At 33.9% G+C, this 17,674-nt stretch overlaps 1 protein-coding gene across 1 annotated transcript; it reads right to left on the bottom strand.

Annotated features, from left to right (window-relative positions):
- Nucleotides 1-3,268: 3,268 nt before the first annotated feature.
- LOC106051785 (peptidoglycan-recognition protein SC2-like) lies at nt 3,269-15,968 on the bottom strand. Its single transcript, NM_001311298.1, is given in 4 exon segments — nt 3,269-3,540; nt 4,374-4,487; nt 14,758-14,940; nt 15,768-15,968. Coding segments are annotated over 4 exon segments (552 nt in total). The 5' UTR covers nt 15,823-15,968; the 3' UTR covers nt 3,269-3,340.
- Nucleotides 15,969-17,674: the final 1,706 nt, after the last annotated feature.

Raw genomic sequence — 17,674 nt, 5'->3', positions numbered from 1 at the left:
TTGTGTCTTGATGCCCAGGGGATCGAGAGCAACACTCTTAATCTTAATCATTAAATGTTTTAAAGAGTTATATAAGGCATAGAGATCATTTTTATTATAATTGTTATTAGTAAAAGGAGTAATATATCACTAGCCTTTAAATGCAAACAAGTACAACCCTTATTTCACGGGCTTACTAGAGAATTCTCTCAACAAGAAAACTTGGAAAAACACCACACGAAAAAAAAAACTTATACGATGTTAATTGTATCAATTAGTCTGGATCAGTCATGTAATTAAATTTGGAATACATCTAGTATTCTAGACCAACAAAAATAAATGTGATTAGAAATATTTTTACCGATTGTTTTGTTTAGCGCTATTTCATGCTTTTAGCTTTCTCAATACGCTGTGATCCTATCACTTGTCTGGACCAGTTGGGAAAATGGGTTAGAGTTACAAAGAAGGGGGAAAAAAGAAAGGGATATTTGGGTGAATTTTACCGTAATCACTTTTTAAAAGTAATTATAAAGAGAAAAATAGGGGAAACGACCTGAATTCGAACTCATTGTTTACGTCTACTCCAGCCGACACACTAACCACTCTGCTTGTATTGTTATCTATTGTTTGTTTCAAACTTACTTTAAAGCTGCGACCTATAGAGGGGACTAATTCAGCTTATACTATCACGTCAGTCAAGTACAATTTCTTTTCCTTGTTCCAGATTCCAAACAAAATAATTAATTACCAATATCACCTTAGTTGCTTGCTTCTTGTATTGATTATTGTGCTGTCAGTTAAAAGAAATAATTATGCAAAATTTCAGTTTGATACGAATTTGGGTATCGGAGAAATAACAGACAGACAGACAGAGTGAGTTGATATAAGCTTTGTAAAAAGAAATACTGTTATCAATCGTATATAGTATCCCCTTGCTTTTCAATACACTTGGTTCAACATAGTATCCCCTTTGCTTTTCAATACACTTGGTTCAACATAGTGTCCCTTTGCTTGTCAATACACTTGGTTCAACATAGTGTCCCTTTGCTTTTTAATACACTTGGTTCAACATAGTGTCCCTTTGCTTTTTAATACACTTGGTTCAACATAGTGTCCCTTTGCTTTTTAATGCACATGGTTCAACATAGTGTCCCTTTGCTTTTCAATACACTTGGTTCAACATAGTGTCCCTTTGCTTGTCAATACACTTGGTTCAACATAGTGTCCCTTTGCTTTTTAATACACTTGGTTCAACATAGTGTCCCTTTGCTTTTTAATACACTTGGTTCAACATAGTGTCCCTTTGCTTGTCAATACACTTGGTTCAACATAGTGTCCCTTTGCTTGTCAATACACTTGGTTCAACATAGTGTCCCTTTGCTTTTTAATACACTTGGTTCAACATAGTGTCCCTTTGCTTTTTAATACACTTGGTTCAACATAGTGTCCCTTTGCTTTTTAATGCACATGGTTCAACATAGTGTCCCTTTGCTTTTTAATGCACATGGTTCAACATAGTGTCCCTTTGCTTTTTAATGCACATGGTTCAACATAGTGTCCCTTTGCTTTTTAATGCACATGGTTCAACATAGTGTCCCTTTGCTTTTTAATGCACATGGTTCAACATAGTGTCCCTTTGCTTTTTAATGCACATGGTTCAACATAGTGTCCCTTTGCTTTTTAATGCACATGGTTCAACATAGTGTCCCTTTGCTTTTTAATGCACATGGTTCAACATAGTGTCCCTTTGCTTTTTAATGCACATGGTTCAACGTTGCACTCGCTGCAAGCCAGGAATGTACAGCTACTTTCACTACTTCATACGAGGTAAATCTAAGGCCCTTTAATGCCCTTTTGGGTGGACCAAACAGAATTCCGTTGGGGGTCTAAAAAGGGTCTAATGTTATCTTCAACTTTCTAGTTACATGTAACATTATGCCCTAACTGTTAAATTTATTTGGAGAAAGATATGATTGTGGTTAAAGTTAAATATTTCCTACGACTTATTATAGACACAAAAGGACGTTTACAATTACTGCTAAAATGGTTTACTGGTGATATTTCTTTCTGCTCAAAACGTAAAGCGTTGACGTGCTCTATAATTCGACCTTCATAGTCGTGGTGCTTATACAAATTTAAAAAAATTCCTTTGGGCCAAATATAGGGCCCATAATGACGCCCAAGCTTTTATGAAGAAAAAAGCAAACTTCATTTTTTTACAAAGCTTATATTCACTCTGTCTGTCTGTCTGTCTAGTAAAATGTTTTATGCACATTATTTCTCCCATTTGCAATTTCTGATCAAGTTGAAATTTTGCACAATTGTTTCTTGTACCTGACAAAACAAGAATCAATAAAACAAAAATAACCAATGAATAAATTAACTACTGGTAATTAATTATTTTGTTGGGTATCGAACAAGGGAAAGAGATCGTGCTTGACAGATGTGGTGGTATAAGTTGAATTAGTCCCTTTGAGGAGGCTTGAGCTCTGAGTGATGTTTTTATTCATTTAAAACGCAATCAAGTAAACGTTCATCCAGAACCCCCCCCCCTTTCTTCTCTTCCCATTTTCCTAACTGGTCCAGACAGGTGATAAGATCATGGCGCATTGAAAAAGCTAAAAGCATGAAATAGAGCTAAACAAAAACAATTAGTGAGAACTATTTCTCATTGCGCAGATGTATTATTGTTAGTCTAGATCTATCAAAAATTTAATCACATGACTGATCCAAACTAATTGATAAAAGTACACTTAATAAAGGTTTGTTTGTTTTTTTAAATAGTATTTTTATATTTTAATTTATTTTTCAAAATTCATATGACATAGAGAATGTTGAGAACGGAGAGCCTTATCCAAATTTCTATCCAACTTAAAATGGTGATATCAGTTTCAATTGCTCTCTCACTATTGTTGGATTGTTTAGAATGTTTCCAATTTAAATATTTAAATGTGCCGCTCCTCCTGTTGTACGAAACTCAACATCTACTTTATAACGCAAACAGGAATGTAAAGGAAATACGCAGAATGAGCACACGAGGACTTAAAATCGACCATCGAAACCAACACGAAATCTATGTCTGACGCGTGTGAGTCTGCATTTTTCCGCAGTCGTTAAACTTGAAAAGATTTCCCCTTATAAACAGCTGATACCCATCATTAGTAAGCGAACTCACAGAAGGACGTCGAGTTCCCGGTAAACGTTGGGTTTGCAGTTCTACGCTAGAGCCTAGTTCATAGAGTTTTAATTTCATATAACATAAAAACATTAAAATCAACAGAAGCATCGAGACAAGAGTTTGTGTTTATTTAGGATCAAATATTTACATCATCGGTAAATGTGTTTTGTAACCAAATATTTATTAATAGTGTGGCCAGCCCTTGATAAGTCCGTAAAGTACATTTCCAGGACAATCAGTGCTGCCCATATCTCTATGTCCTCTCAGGACATAAGCGCTCTGGATCTTTCCATTGCTGACACCACAGGCGATAATATCTTTGGCTGCTTGAATTGCTGCAGCCGTGGGGGCTTTGGTCATGAAGTTACCAATGAAACAAAAGCCTAGTAAAATAGATTTTTAAAAAAGCCTTTATTACACACAAGCAATGGTCCCCCCAAAAATACAAGTCACCCCACAACACACTTAAGCGAAAGCTCACATTAGCTCAAGTAAAATCACACAATTTAATAAGAAAAACATTACATGTATTAAATTACAAAGACTATCTCCTTTATACAAAGTAAAAACTTATAAATGTTTGATTAAAAAACAATGGAACATTTTTCTTATCCTGCCCCCTCCCCCTAAAGGAATGTCTAGATCTAGTACACTTTATAATATTCCGTGATATGCTTTTAGGTCAAGACTTAGAAGACGATACGCCAAATATTCCTGAACATAATATAACTCTTGGATCAATAAAGCCTTACATTCGGAAAGTCCCGAAAAAAGCAACAGTCCTGTCAAGAACGCGATAGTCCTTTCAAAACCGATGTTTAATCTAGACCTTGTCCTTTAGCCAAATTTAAATTTCTTTAAAAAACTATAACTGTCAAACTAGAGTTTTCCCCGAGTGGCCAACGAGCTAGCAATTCTTTTCTCAGCGATATACATCTGTTAAATTTCTAGGAAAATCGTTACAGCCGTTTTGAGATCAGCGTCCACACACACTCCGCCCACCCAACCCCCATGGAGGTCTGACTTGAATAGCGGAATTGTAGAAAAAAAAATAAATAAGCATTTACAAAACTTTGAATTTTCAATATAAGCTGGAACGTCATTAGTTTGTTTCGAGGTTGACAGGAAAGTATATTGAGCGTGTAAGAAACTTATTTAAATAAAAAGAGAAGAGTAAAGAAAAATGACGACCACTGTCAAGGTTTCCAAGTCTTACCATATCCAACACTGTTGTAGCCTTGAGTATGGGCTCCAACAACATCCCAGCCACGGCCCTCATACACGCTGCCGTCTCCGCCAATCAGAAAGGTGTACCCAATATCTGCCCAGCCTGAAAACACACAATTTGAAAGTCAGTTTGTTATCAAGCTACCCAAATGTTCGCTTCCATTTCTGGGATGTGTGACTGAATGGTATATAACAGCTCTGCTAAATGAGAGGGCTTGAGTTCGAATCTTCATGTAGGCCTGGAATTTTAATTCGTTTGCATTAACTAAACCATCTCCCAGATACCCTTGTAGTGTGTCTGTCACCACCTCAAAGTTGGTGCCATAGAGTAGAAACCCTAATTCTGTATTGTATATGTTAATTCCATATTGTGAATCTTATTCACAACCCATGTTGCACTAAGGTGAACACTTTTGACCTTAGGTGAACCAGAGAGTTAAAGGCAGTCAGTCCACATAGAGATCTTGTAGCAAGCACTTGTATTGAGGCACTTAAGATATAAGCAGTAGAGTTAGATGTTTAAAGTAGTTGGTTATAGAATAAGTACTAAGTTGTGATATTCGTATATTACTGTTGGATTAATACTGACCATTCCTGGGTCGAATTGTATGGTGTATTCACTATGTGGTGTTATATTAAACTTATTGTATCTGCTACACCCAGCGTCATTTCATTATTCAGTGATTTGTAACAAGAACCCAATGTCACCACCACGCCTACATTGATAACCACAGCCACATCCATAATATATAAAAACAACACAGTGACATTTATGGTGTCAGAAGCGGCCGAAAACGACATTTATGACAGCATTGTTCAAAGTCACTTTAACATGATATGCTGAGACAACCTGCATGGACGAAACTAGACAACCCTGATCTTACAACCTGTGTGGGTGAAACTAGACAACCCTGATCTTACAACCTGTGTGGGTGAAACTAGACAACCGTGATACTACAACCGGTGTGGGTGAAAATCTAGTACTACAAGTCATTCAAGTCATCGTTTGAAGACAGCTGATATATGGTCAGTCGAAGTAGCTGACATATTCAAGAATCATCTACATCGAGTGCTCGTCATAATTCTACTGACACACTCCTATTGTCGCTGTCTAACAGCACATTTAATAAGAGAGCGCTCTTACTCTTAGACCTCTCTTGTCGTCACTACCTATGGTCATTTTTAGTTATTTATATTTGTTTCAGCAACTGTATGAAAATGGATTACCTGTCAAACATCTGAAGTATTTATTGGATTACTTATGAACTGTAACATTGTACTGTGGATTTAACAAGTGGATTACTTATGAACTGTGGATTTAACAAGTGGATTACTTATGAACTGTACTATTCTACTGTGGATTTAACAAGTGGATTACTTATGAACTGTGGATTTAACAAGTGGATTACTTATGAACTGTACCGTTGTGCTGCGGATTTAGCAAGTGGATTACTTATGAACTGTACTGTGGACATATTTTATGTGGAGCATCACCGGAACTTTATGTACAAGTCAAGCATCAAGTGAATATTTAAGGGAAGTAACTTTAATTACCCTTAGTATTATCAGTATTGATTAGTTCTCTTGAACTACACCACAATTTTCTTCATTGTTTACATTTGTATTTATATATACATTTGACTTTAGGGACTAAATTTAATTATCTATTGAGTCTGAGCATTTATATTTTTTTCAAGTAAGCATCCAGGTATTGGTAGGGACTCTTTAGATAAAGTAAATACTTGATCGTATAGCTGTACTAGTCAAGTTTGTATTTCGTGAAGTATCTATCATATTGTTAAACTCTTGTATTGATATTGTCTTGTTTACATTTGTTGAATTTCTTTTGCGTCATAGTTATTTCTCATTGTAATTCTTTTGTCTACTATTTCTACTATCTTGTAATGTCTCTTTAAAGCAGACTGTTTAGTATCTATAGTGTATTTATGTTTGTCTAATTACTTATTAATATATATATTTATTTTACTTCTTATTTCAACCTATTTTTTATTATTATCAACACTACACTACACACTTGATACACTATGGGATATATTTTGATTTGAGATTGTGACAAGATTGATTGTATATAATATATACTTTGAGCACATTGAACTATTTTGATACTATTGATACATTGATCACTATTTATCAGACTAATAAGGCTCACATAATTGTGAATTATTTGTTGCAATAAATTTTTATATTGCAAGTGGAGATACTAGAAATACATAATCACATAATTGATCAGTAAAGTATTACATTACGAACTAGACAAAGTACCAAGAATAACTTAAGATACCTCATAACCTCAATTGTTTCGCACAAAATATATATCTACTATTACCTGTAATTACTATTTGAGCAATAATAAGTATTTATAGTACAATATTCATTTACAACTACCTAGTGTACACATATCTATTAATTAACTATATTACTAATTTGAATCTTTGAAAATGGCTGAGTATGAAAAACTAATAGAGATAGTGGAAAAACTAAAGTCAAAAGAAGATGATAGAGCTGCATTCATTAAAATTGAAATAGATAGAATTAGAGTAGAAAAAGACAAGCAACGGGAAGAGAGGCTACATGAAAGAAGACTGAGAGAGAAAGAACAAGAAAACTTAGAGAAAGAAAAAGAACGCCAGCATGAAATAAAATTAAAAGAACATGAAGAAAAAATGGCCAAGCTAGCAAAAGAAAATAAAGACAATTCAGCAAGTCAAACTTCATCTCATCATCAGTATCATAGCAAATTTAGGAACTTTGATCCAAAAGAAGACACATTAGAAAATTTCATTATTCAATTTGAATACATCTGTCAAACAGCAAATATGAATAGTGCACAAATGGCTCAACAACTGCTAGCTAACCTAAGAGGTGAACCACTAAACATCATCGACACACTAACTATGGAGCAAAGAAAAGACTACAACACAGTAAAACAAAGACTTATTGAACATTTTGGCAAAACGGAGGAGCACTATCGAAAACTTTTTAGGGAAATAAAACTAGCTAAGAATACAGATTTAAAAAGAACAATACATGACATGCGCCAGAACATGACTAAGTGGCTACAACTCGCAAACTGCAACTTAGATGACCCCAAACAGATATTAGATTTCTTTCTCATTGAGAATGTGCTAATTAATGTTACAGATGCAGCATTCTCATTCCTGAAGGAGAGAAAAATAAAAAATGAAGCTGAATTGATATCAAACTTAACAACATACAAAGACTCCCACCCAAACATCACCATTGACAAAAGGGAATTGTACAATGTAGCTGCAACAGTGACAGAAAACCATCAAAGAACTACAAATAAATTTAAATATGCCAAGAGCATACAATGTTTTTTCTGTGGCATATTGGGTCACACCAAAGCAGAGTGCAGAAAGAGAATGGCATCAGAAAAACAGCAATATGTAAATAGAAACCATAGATATGGAAGAGATAACAGAACTTTCCAGAGCTTCAGTCCTAACTATAATAGATCCTATCAACAACAATATAACAGAAGAACATGGCAAAGCTACAGTCCAACTAACAGTAGATCACATCAAACAAACAGAAGATGGCAAAACAACAGAATGTCTAGAAGAGATCAATTTCAAGATAGACAACATACTTACCACAATAACAATCATACCAGACAAAACATGGCAGCTGTAGCAACTGAAAGACCAATAGAATATGAAACAGTAGCATATATACAGACAAAGGTAGCCAAATTAAAAGTGTATCCTGCCTATGTGGATGGCATTAAGGTATATGCATTACGTGACAGCGGCTGCACCTCAATCATTGTGAAGAAATCACTAGTAAAACCTGAACAGATACTTGAAGACAAGGTCACACTGACTTATGCGAATAAAGACTTATGGGAAGTATGTGAAACAGCATTAGTTTTCATTGAATCACCATGGTTCACTGGTCAATACAAAGCCATAGTAATGAACAACCCAGCTGAAGAACTAATTATAGGGAACATAGAGAATATAGTTGAACTATCAGAAGAAGCCTTAGTAAAATGGGCTAATAGTGTAAATCAAGAAAATATAGAAGTAGCTGCAGTAACAACAAGAGCTCAAGCTAAATTAGATAAGGAAAGCAGAAACACTGACACAAGTGAAGTGACCAGTGAAAGAAATAAAGGCAAACAGTATATTTCAAACAAAGATACTGTACATATAGAGTGTCAAACGGAGAACACATCAAAAATAAAAAATGACAAGAAAGACAAACCTTTTATGGCCATAATTCCAAACATGAATGTCAACAAAGATGAATTAATTGAGATGCAGCAAAATGATCCAACAATTTCGAACATATGCAAGAATTTATGCAACAGAACTGAAGGACCATACAGCAAAATAAATGGAGTAGCTATAAAGCATAAGAAAATAAGAAATGGAAATGAAGTGCTACAAATAGTAATACCTCAGCAATTGAGAAAAAGCATCATTGAAACATGTCATGACAGTCCCTTGGCTGGACATATGGCTTACACAAGAACACTAGAAAAAATAAGACACAACTGTTTCTGGCCTAAGATGGAGCAAGAAGTGAAGGCATATACTAAGAGTTGTGTACAGTGCATAAGAAGAAATCCAATCACAGGGAAACACAAAGCACCTCTACAAGAAACAGATACAGTAGAGACACCATTCGAAAAACTAGCCATGGATATAGCTGAACTTCCAACTGTAACAGCTAAAGGAAATAGATACATATTATCATTCATGGATTTTGCCACACGCTGGCCTGAAGCTTTCCCATTAAAACACATTGATGCAAGTACGATATGTCAGACGCTATTACTATTATTTACCATGATAGGCTTTCCTAGAACCATTGTCAGTGATAACGGAACTCAGTTTAAAGCGGCCCTAACAGCTGCATTCACAAAGTTAACAGAAGTCAATCAAGTCTTTAGTACAGTTTACCATGCACAGGCGAACAGTATTGTAGAACGTTGGAATAAATCTATGAAGATTATGTTGGACAAAGTATGTATGGAAAACCCAAACAACTGGGATGAGATGCTACCATATATATTGTTTGCGTACCGTGAAGCCAAGAACGAATCAACAGGTTTCTCTCCATATGAATTAGTACATAACAGAAAAATGAGAGGACCATTACATTTATGGAAACAAAACATGCTTGAGATTAAAGAAGAAGATTTCCCACTTATAGTGAAGAACAAAAATCAGTTAACATATGCGGTCAAAACGGCACAAGAGAATATTAAAAGAAGCACAAAGAAACACAGAGACATTAAAAACAAAAATAGAGTGTTAAGAGAATTTGAAGAAGGAGATACAGTTTACGTAAAAATGCGAGATGAGGAAGAATTTTATGATGGTCCATATACTATTGAAAAGAAAGTAGGAAACGTAACATATGAAGTTGAGATGAATGGAATAGTGAGGAAATTACATGTCAACAAACTGAAAGGTAGCCCCAGAAGAGAACATGCTATGATAGTACAAAGCAATGATGCGGAAGAATGTGAGATATTTGAAGATGAGACAGATAGCGAACTAAATTTTTTTCTTCATGCCTGTGCTGTATCACAACATATTGAAACACCAGCAGCAAATGAAGAGCAAGTAGAAAATGTATTGAGAGAGTACAAGGATGTGATTACAAATCAACTAGGGAGGACAAGCATAATTCAGCATAAAATCAGATTGAAAGACTATTCTGCAATAAAGAAAAAAAACTATACAATACCAACAGCATACTGTGACAAAGTTAAAGAAGAATTAAATAAGTTACTGAAGGATGGAACAATCAGAAGGGTAGATGAACAAAGTGAATATGTGTCCCCAATAGTAATAGTCAAAAAGAAAGATAACACTCTACGTGTGTGCTGTGATTTTAGAGAATTGAATAGCAAAACAGTGATTGATGCAGAACCACTACCTCTACCAGAACAGTTGATAGAAAAAATAGGAAGCTCAGAAATATTTACCACTTGTGATTTGAACCGTGGGTTCTGGCAAATAGAGATGGAGGAGAGATCCAAAAAGTTTGCCGCGTTCAGCTGCAATTTGCCAGGTCTAGTAGGAGTGTACCAATGGAATGTGATGCCATTTGGCTTGGTGAACAGTACGGCAACATTCCAAAAATGTATGGCCAAGTTGCTGGAGGGAATAGAAGATGTAGTTTTCTACGTGGATGATATCTGCATATTTTCAAAAACTTGGGAAAATCACATTAAAACTCTCAAACAAGTATTAAATAGGCTGAGGGAGAACAAGTTGACTATAGCCCCTGATAAACTACATATAGGGAAAACTAAAATAGAATTTTTAGGCTATGAAATAGGAAACAAACAAATAAGGCCTACTAGAAGCAACCTAAATAAAATAATGCAAGTTAAACCACCAGAAACTAAAAAAGACATTCAAGCCATTATAGGATTATTTAATTTTTACAAGAAATTTATTAGTAACTATACACAATTAATATCTCCTCTTTATGACTTATTAAAAGTAAAGAACAGCAACAAGGACACATATAAGAAAATAATTGCAGCTTCTAAAGAATGTAGAGAAGCAGTAGATAAACTCAAAGAAATATTTAATGATGATAAGAGATTACATATACCCAGTAAAGATAAAGTATTTGAATTATACACAGACGCATCTGACACTGCCATAGGAGCATGTCTTATGCAGAGAGATGATAAGAATAATCTGGTCCCCATAGAATATCTTAGTAGAAGATTATCCAGGGCAGAAACAAGATACAGCACCATAGAAAAAGAATGTTTAGCCATAGTGTGGTGTACACTGCGACTAAAAAGACATCTGTTAGGCAGATTTTTCCTAATATTTACAGATCATAAACCATTAACCACTCTAAATGTTAAAGCAAATACTAATAGTAGAATTACAAGATGGACCATGATCCTAGCTGATTTCCATTTTGAAATAAAACAAATAAAAGGGAAAGATAATGTTATTGCTGATTTTATGTCCAGATATATTCAAGATAATCAGAATGACTTAGATAATGATCTATGTCATGTTAGTCAAAACTTGTATTGCTAAATGTCAAAGATTTAAGATTCACACCTTAAAGTAAAAAATTATTTTTACAACCAGCTATGATGTCATGTTGTAAACACTGAGCATTATTTTGTAAACATTGAGTACTATTTGTAAACATTGAACTAGAACTAAGACTTCATTTTTTTTAAAAACTCTATTGGTAAACAAACTTTGGAATTTGATTACTTCATTGTAACCAACAATTTTTTCACATTCTTTTGTCAACAAGAATAACATTTTTGTACTCAACAATGTAAACAAACATTGAATTTTTTTCCCAACTTATTCAGTACCTAGCTAAATTTTTTTCCATGCAATGTAAACATTATTTTTTCTCATTGTATTGAGAACAACTGTGACAAATTTTTTTTTTCCACAGCTATTGTAAACAAGATTGGAATTTTTTACTATGTCATTTATCACAATTATATAACTTAGTCACATTTTTCAATACTATTGAAAAAGGAGATTGATTCATAATGTAACTTATTTATTCAATGTCAATTAGTGTAATGAAATATTGACATACACTTGTATTTTTTTGAAAACATTTTTGTCAAACTATTCTTATGAACTTTATTTTTGTAACAATCATTGATGTCAACAAGAAGATCCTTGTAAACACACTTTTTGATATTTCAAGTACTGAAAGAGACACTTGATATTATTTTTTAAATTGGACTTGCATTTTTTATCACAACAGATTAAAATAAATACAACTAAACCATTATGAAGTTATGCTTGTATATATATGCTTGAACAAATTAATGTAAACTCAAAGATTGTATCACAACTGACACATTTTCTCAGTTGAATTTTTTGACAAAGATTTTTTGAACTTTGTACTCAATAATTATTTGATAAACAATGTAACATTAAACTTTTGCCATTACTAGCTACAAATTATTTGAACTGTCATATGGAGAAATACTTAATTGAAACATAAGGTGCATGTAGCAAGAACTATGAAGGATACTTATTACTTTGATTTCATGTTGATACTTTTGATCCAATATTTTGATACTTGAATTATACATATTTACTTGTGTAATATTAATGCACAACAATTTTGTATGGAGATATCAAACCTCATATTGAAGTAAACAGATACATTGAATTTGTAACAATGATCATTAAACAATTTGATGTTGAATTTTGACACATATTTTGAATTTTTCTATACTTATCACTTACATATTGAGACTTACTTGTAACATTTTCTACATGATTTGTACATATTGTACTATTGGTGTTAAAAAAAAAAACAGACTTCTAACATTGCTATAGTGTCAAAGATTTTTTTTATAAATAGATATTGTGAATTAAAATTTGTATTAATTTTTCACATTGTGACATAGGAGATTGTCATTGAAATTTTTGTCACACTTTGCACATATTATTATGAAAAGACTTGTAAATATTGAACACATTTGAACATTGATGTATATATTAGAACTACATGTAAAGAATTATTTGGGATGTTAAGTATTTGACTCAGAGAATTATTTGAATTGCCTTACAAGAATATGATGAATTAGAGAATTTTGCCCTTGTATGAATTTTTTTTGATTCAGCAAATATTTTGTGTAACACTATCATATTATATATTTTATTGCAAGTTTGTAGTTATATTTGAACTCAGCAATTGTACATTTCATAGACCCCAAGAATTCCAATTGATCCTACTTATGATAATTATGTCGTCAAGCTGAAAAAAATTTCTTCAAAATTTTTTTCAAAAGGGGGGTGATAGGTAATGTCACCACCTCAAAGTTGGTGCCATAGAGTAGAAACCCTAATTCTGTATTGTATATGTTAATTCCATATTGTGAATCTTATTCACAACCCATGTTGCACTAAGGTGAACACTTTTGACCTTAGGTGAACCAGAGAGTTAAAGGCAGTCAGTCCACATAGAGATCTTGTAGCAAGCACTTGTATTGAGGCACTTAAGATATAAGCAGTAGAGTTAGATGTTTAAAGTAGTTGGTTATAGAATAAGTACTAAGTTGTGATATTCGTATATTACTGTTGGATTAATACTGACCATTCCTGGGTCGAATTGTATGGTGTATTCACTATGTGGTGTTATATTAAACTTATTGTATCTGCTACACCCAGCGTCATTTCATTATTCAGTGATTTGTAACAAGAACCCAATGTCACCACCACGCCTACATTGATAACCACAGCCACATCCATAATATATAAAAACAACACAGTGACAGTGTCCATAGTTCTATTTCAATTGAGTTGACACTTTTCATATTCTATGACGTACGAGCAAGATGAAATACTTTACCAGTGGGTGTCAGGTGTCCTATACATTGATGTTGGATGTCAGGTGTCCTATACATTGATGTTGGGTGTCAGCTGTCCTATACATTGATGTTGGATGTCAGCTGTCCTATACATTGATGTTGGATGTCAGGTGTCCTATATATTGATGTTGGGTGTCAGCTGTCCTATACATTGATGTTGGGTGTCAGCTGTCCTATATATTGATGTTGGATGTCAGGTGTCCTATATATTGATGTTGGGTGTCAGCTGTCCTATACATTGATGTTGGGTGTCAGCTGTCCTATATATTGATGCTGGGTGTCAGGTGTCCTATATATTGATGTTGGGTGTCAGGTGTCCTAAACATTGATGTTAGGTTCAGGTAGCCTTTATATTCATGTTGGGTATCAGGTGTCTTATATTTTGATGTTGGCCTTCAGGTAGCCTATATATTGATGGGTGTCAGGTAGCCTATATATTGAGGTTGGGTGCTACATAGCCGACCTATTGATGTTGGGTGTCAGGTAGCCTACAGCTGTCCTATATATTGATGTTGGGTGTCAGCTGTCCTATATATTGATGCTGGGTGTCAGGTGTCCTATATATTGATGTTGGGTGTCAGCTGTCCTAAACATTTTGTTAGGTGTCAGGTAGCCTTTATAATCATGTTGGGTATCAGGTAGCCAATATATTGATGGGTGTCAGGTAGCCTTTATATTCATGTTGGCTTTCAGGTTGCCTATATATTGATGGGTGTCAGGTAGCCTATATATTGAGGTTGGGTTCTACATAGCCGACCTATTGAGGTTGGGTTCTACATAGCCGACCTATTGAGGTTGGGTTCTACATAGCCGACCTATTGAGGTTGGGTTCTACATAGCCGACCTATTGATGTTGGGTGTCAGGTAACCTACGTGTTACCAGGATTCAAAGCCAGCTCTCCAACTGAACACCTACCATCTTTTGCTTTTTTTTTTAAATATCCTTTTTTAAGAAAATTCTATCTGCTAAAAAATAAGTACTCACCATGTGTATCCATGTGATAGTTCTGGAAACTTCTGACCAGAGCGGAACATGAGGTTTTATCATGGCAATCTCCAGACTCTGCGTGATGAATAAATGCGTAGTGTGCGGGATTTGAAAAATGAGTGACGCTGCGTGGAGCACGGGCTCCCCATTCATGTCTAGTCACAATCGTAGGACACGCTCCTATGTAGACATATGAAAAATAATCTTAGTTTAAAATTGGTGACTACAAAAAAACATGTATAATGATGACAGTCAAACCTCGTTCGTTGGATTCTGTTACTTGTTTTTAAGTCAAACTTCGGTCATCTGAATCAGTATAACCAAGTTATTTTTGATCAAAATCCCAGTCGAGATTTATTCGTTTCATTCTGTTCCTTTGAATTTTGGATAGTTAAAAAAAATTGCATATTTTGAATATTTGGACAAACAATTACGTTTCAAAATGTTTGTCTAATATCCACGTAACATAAATCAAATGTAGCCTACTTATGAATTACCCTGGATCACTTGAAACAAAAGCAACCTAGCAGCCATTAAGAATATATCGTAATATATCTAATATTTACATTTTTTAAACCATACAGTATTTTAATAATGTGGCCATAAAGCTGAGATTAAACAAGAAGTGCGACCAGGCGCCAGGGTATTAGCGTCATGCACATAACAAGGTAGCCCGATGCACACAATTGCCTGCCAACTTAATTATAATAGAAACTTGTGCTAAACTTGAGCTAAACTTGTGCTAAACTTGAGATAAACATGTGCTACAGGTCATTATAAGAAAATAGGGAGAAAATTTTTGTTTACATTATTGGAAACGAGACAATTTAGCACAATTTAGTTGACTGTTCCCCAACAGCGGAATGTATAGATTTAAGCCAGTAGGCCTATATTAAAAGATACAAATACTTTTTTGAGATAAGTATTTATGCCTACAATTTAAGTGTAAGGTAAAACTAAAATGAAATTTAAAGAAAAACCTATCAATCAAAATAAAAAAAGGTTACCAAATGCTTGGCTCACATGAGCAACCAGTAAGGCGAAACCTGCAAGTGTAAACATTTTGTCAAAACTGCCAACTGCAAGAAATGTGTACTGAAACCTTTTCACTGTTTGACACAACATTTTATAATATTTACAAAACAAACAGTGGTTCTAAAACTATTGATTGTAGTGGTCACAAATAGTGTAAGTTTTAACTCGTCCTAAAGAAAAGTAAAGAGACTTTTATCCTGGTGTCAAATCTCAGAAATGCACGTGTGTGTGGGTAGGCTACCCCCGGGGGTAGCAGTGACAATGAGGCTATAAAAAATTACAATCTAAAATTTAAATAATTATAATAGTTATAAATTATAATAAATGAAGTGTGATCTAATTAGAATACATGCTATTCTTGAAACTCTATTAATGTGTCCATACGTACGTCTACGACATGTTCGGTAACTCTAGAGAGTTTCCAGTCACAATGTTGCACTTGAAGATTGACGTGTTACAATTTCTGGTCGTTAATCGCAACCGAAAGCAAATAGAAATCCCAAATATAAATTCCCAACTCAGAAGTTGTCTATTTCTACAGTACTTGACCACAAGGAAGTGTTAGACATGGCACACTTAAATAACTTTCCTGCACTACAACCATTATCCTATGTAATCAAGCCTCGACTTTCACAATGTAAGATTTTACAAATTAAACATCCTGGGTATTTTTTTAAAAAATATGATTGTTTTTCTCGTAAGAGTTCTGCTCGTAATTATCTTCCCTTTACAAAGGGAAAATGGTAACAAGAAAAAAAAAAAAAACTTTTTTAACACATAGATTATCAAAGGAAAAGTACTCCTCGTTACAACTGTTTCCTCTCAATAATGTTGAATTTATTTCCCTTTTTCGATGTCAAACAAAATAGTTAATTAGCAATAATTACTTGATTATTTGGTGTTTTTTTTTTTTATTGATTCCTGTTTTGTTAGGTACAATAAATGATTGCCTAAAGTTTCAACTTGATCCAAGAATGGCTTTGGGAGAAATAACGTGTACAATTATCTAAGGGGACAAAACGATTGATTTTCCTTATTGGTATCAAACAAAATAATTTATTATTATAAATAATTGTCAAATTGGTTAATTGTTTAATTGATTTTGTTTTGTTAGTTACAATAAATATATGTTTTAGTTTCAACTTGATCCAAGAATGTGAATGGGAGAAATGATTTTTTCAATTGTTTGTTTCCAGACAGAGCTGATATAAACTTTCTAGAAATTAAATGTAGTCCTATCATCCTATGTTTGGTTTTAGGTTGGAACCATTTAGACTTACATTTCTTTCTTCCTTATTGTATATTTATTGCATTAGGGGCCAGAATCCTGGGTCTAGTTATCAAATTAAAACCCTAAGCATGTGGCAAGATATAAAAGCATTAACAATCATTTGCTACTTTGGACTTTTAATCCCCAATCAAGCTGCCTAAGTTTTTAGCTCAATGTTTGAGCCAAGAAATTCGCGACTTTTTCTCGTTCTGCTTCGTTCTCATACTCTAGTTGGAGTATTGTAAACTAATGTAAACCCTCGCTTTGGTTTTTGACATAAAATGACTCATGAATGACGCCATTTCATTGTTAATACATGTATGATATTATTGTAAACCATCTTTTGGTTTTTCAGCATAAGACATTATTGTGCGTCTATGATGGTGGTCCTTTCATTATGTTGACCGGAAACTGTCTTGCTACTTTGCTTAGTTTCATTATGTCATTTTCTTTTGGTGAGCCTTTATTGCCATTTATATTTTTCATGATCTTTTTCTTTTGTTTGTAAATAAACTCCTTTTTTTTTGTTGCAACTGAAATCTCAGAATTATTATTTGTTTGTCTCGGTAGTTTTATACATCTAGAGGCTATAGTTATTAGCCTAGATAA

Source organism: Biomphalaria glabrata, chromosome 4 (genome assembly GCF_947242115.1).
Source record: "Biomphalaria glabrata chromosome 4, xgBioGlab47.1, whole genome shotgun sequence".
Lineage (NCBI taxonomy): Eukaryota > Metazoa > Mollusca > Gastropoda > Planorbidae > Biomphalaria > Biomphalaria glabrata.
Note: the sequence above shows the minus strand (reverse complement) of the source record. Positions and strands in the feature narration are given on the sequence as shown.